General features: G+C 42.4%; 1 protein-coding gene across 1 annotated transcript; it reads right to left on the reverse strand.

The window, feature by feature from the left end:
* Nucleotides 1-1,597: 1,597 nt before the first annotated feature.
* Nucleotides 1,598-3,449, reverse strand: NDUFB4 (NADH dehydrogenase (ubiquinone) 1 beta subcomplex, 4, 15kDa; the record flags this gene model as incomplete). The annotated part of the gene is made up of 2 exons (XM_010136751.1): nucleotides 1,598-1,657; nucleotides 3,303-3,449. Coding segments are annotated over 2 exons (207 nt in total), but the record flags the coding sequence as incomplete, so codon positions are not given.
* Between the last annotated feature and the right edge of the window lie 66 nt (nucleotides 3,450-3,515).

Below are 3,515 nucleotides of genomic sequence, written 5' to 3' on the forward strand. Positions count from 1 at the left end.
GCCACAGCCATATTCTGTAATACCATTTGTGACAGTCTTTTAGAAGATCGTCTGCAGAGAGAATCACCTGGGTTTGCTTTGGTTAAGCTGGCAGAAGAGCAAGCCGCAGAGACAGGTGCAAGAGGGTTGCTGGGAGCACATATGGGCTTACAGAAGCAGGCCAAGGCCTCGCACGCAGCACTAGTGCCAAGCTCCCCACAGCCTGAAGGTTTCAACGCTGACAAGAAAAGGAGAGCTACAACAGGAAACACTTTAAAGAAACAAACCAACCCGACATTACAAAAAAAAACAAAAAAAAGGAAATACACTTTTACTGTGAGTGTGCCAGAGCACTAGCACAGGTTGCCCAGAGGTTGTGGAGTCTCCATCCTTGGAGGTACTCAAAAGCCATCTGGACATGGTCCTGAGTGACCTGCTCTAGGTGGCCTGGTTTGAGTAGGGGCTGGGAACACACAACCTCAAGGTGCTCTCCAACCTCAACCATTTTGTGATTATGCAAAAAAGCCCATCAACTCGCTCAGATGCAGCAGGACTGCAAAGGGCCTGTATTTACATCCTAATCGTGCCAGACAGGGATGTGGTAGAGCTGCCTTTGCTCACTTCACACAGGCTGCTTTCCCAGCATGAGGTTTTCAATATTTGCATCAGACCGAGCTTTTGGCATTCACATCAGCATTTGTGAAGAAACAGCTCCCGTACAATGTCTGAAGAATGAGGGTTGTTTGAATCACGTTTGATGGCACGGTGAAACTTCAAGTTTGAATTAAAAAATCTTTTCCTTGCGCTCACATTTCAGTACTTCGACAGTAACCCCTCCAGAGGCCCCTGTACCAGTTGACCTTGGCAGAAAAGACTTCTATTCTTCTAAGACTAAGCAGAGAAGGGCTTTGCAGGCACAAGGTTCAGTTATGCTTGGTAGGGAATTTTTTTCTTTTCAATCGCAGCCCATTTGCAGGGGTGAAACGGAATTTTCCTACACTGTAAGGAAATCAGCATCAAAAATCCTTTTTACTTCTTGCCCCTCACAGCAACCACAATTAGTGGAAATGCTAATCACATATAGGATGACAACATTCAGCTCACTATTTCGAAGTCTGGTATGGTCGTTTTATCCAGAAGTTTATTGCAATAAACAAATACACGGTTTAGGCTTGTATTTTGTTAAGAAAAATTAACTTATTGAGAACAGGCAGGCAGGCTTCTAAAGTCAGTAAAAATGTTTCACACAACTTGCCTATTAACTAATTAGGGCAATGTTAGGTAGAAACACCTGGTAGGCAAGCAGCAGTTCTTTAGCAAACTGCTTTAGCTTGCTTAACATTTTAGCTGGCTACTCATTTTGAACTTCAGCCTGCGTTGCTCTGGCAGCAGCATCTTCCACAGTTTAAAAGAAGCCTCTGTCTGTAGACCAAAGGAGCACACTGGATAAGTTCAGGACACCCCCTCTGCATCAACTTGCGCTTTCCATCATTTTAAAAGATACAAGACAATCAATGATTAATTGTTGAATTAAGATTTATTCTTATGAAGGACATACCTTCACACAATACATATTATTTTATTTATATCCCATGACCAGCATTGCAACTCCAGGAACTTAAAATACACTGAATGGTCGCTCGTATTTACCTTCTTGGATAAGCTTCTCTCTACGATCCTGTCGAAGAAAGAGAACATTCATCATTATCCTATTAGAGAAAAAGTTTCAATCAGCCCGGGATGAAAGAAAAGCAGTTCTAGTATTTCAGCATGGACTAAGGGGAGATAGCACCACATATGAGCTCAAAGGTCTTTTCCAACCTAAATGACCCTATTATAAACTAAAGCAACTCTGGTAACAGCTGTTGTGGTTAAAAAATAAAAAAGAACAAAGGCATTTAGGCTCACCTACCAGCTATGGAAGATGTGCTCAGATTGACCTCTCAGCACATCCAGCCACTCCTACAGTGCAGTAGAGACCAACTCCTCTGATGTAGTTTTTCACCAAACTAGTTGCATTACATTAATCTATACCTTTAGTTTCTGCCTCCTCCTTCTGGCTGAATAATCCATTTTAAAGATCTTATTATGGAGAAACTTCTTAACATCTTGCCTAAATGTGCCATTGTTCGCTTTCAGCTGATTTGTATCTCACTCTGCGTCATGTGCCTTTCTGACAGGTATTGTTACAGTACACAGACACTGCAGATATTGCCCAGATTCCTTCTGCTAAAGACTTAAGACTTGGCAATTTATCCTTTGCTTTCCCAGACACACAACAAACACTCCTCAGAGAAAAGAGTGTAAGAGTTACTGTGCTCTATATATACTACCACAAGAAACATGAACAAACCTAGAGACTAAATTAAAGACTTCAGTTTAAATATTCCCAGGCAAGTATGTCTAGATGTCACTGACACAAGTTTATTTTCACATGCTAAGCCACGCTTGGTGGCTAAGTCCAAGTGTGGCTTTACTTACAAAACAAAAACAGAATACTGCAGAGCTGCTTGAGTCTCAAAAACATTTATATCAACACGCTTGGCATGTTTCTTAGCACCTGTATTTTTGATCCATCCTGGCAAACAACATTTCCTACCAATATTCTATTCATTTTAATTGATATTTGTTCTTGATTTATAATGACCAAAATATGCTACTTTTGTCCAAAACAGGGAAATAAAAGTGTTTTACAATAACCACAAACTCATAAAAAACAGTCACTATCTGGAAGTCATCTAGCATTTTCTTATGTATATACACAGCTGAGTTTTTACAGATGATCTACCATTGCTCAGGTTCCAACACCCACATTTCAGGGGTTAGACCAGAAGCAAGATAAACTTTCCAAAATCTTAAACATCCAGCTGAGAACAGCCACTGTAATCAGCATAAGTACTCTACCCCACATGCTTTATGAGATTCGGGAAATGTTCAAGCCATTCACAGAGATGTTGCCAGATCTGTCATCCATAAGTTCCCTATTTATTTATTTTAGAAAGCACAGTCACTACATGTCAACGGCTGAAAATAATACTCTCTTGTGATTAATCTACACTGTCAGCGTACAGAAAGTTTCCTGATCAGGGAAACTGTGACTGCCCATATCCAAGGGTACAATACACGGCTCTTCTCACAACAGGCCTCTGCAATCAGTTACAAGGCTCCAAGATGGTAAGCTCAGCATCAGTCTTCCTTCCCTCACTACTTTAAAGGCATTAATCGTTCTTAGGTCTAAGAGGATCCCATCAGTTGAGTCTCCAAGTCTATCCACCTTCCACAACTCGGTGTTCACTGACACTCAGTGCTGTCAGCTGACTCACCCTGTCAATTTTGAAGACAGCACACCAGAAGATGAGCGGGCCTAAAGCATAAAGAGCTCCTAGAAAGGACGTCTTCGGCGTCGGGCGGAAAGTTGGGTAGATATTCTCTGTCCTCGCATAGGCCCAGCGGAGCAAGGCAGGATCTTCCTGGGTTGGAAAGAAAGCCGCAGTGAGGCCCCAGGGGCCCCGCAGCGGCCGCGCCGCTCGGTGCGG

This window comes from Buceros rhinoceros, unplaced genomic scaffold (assembly GCF_000710305.1).
Source record: "Buceros rhinoceros silvestris isolate BGI_N320 unplaced genomic scaffold, ASM71030v1 scaffold12195, whole genome shotgun sequence".
Taxonomy (NCBI): Eukaryota; Metazoa; Chordata; class Aves; order Bucerotiformes; family Bucerotidae; genus Buceros; species Buceros rhinoceros.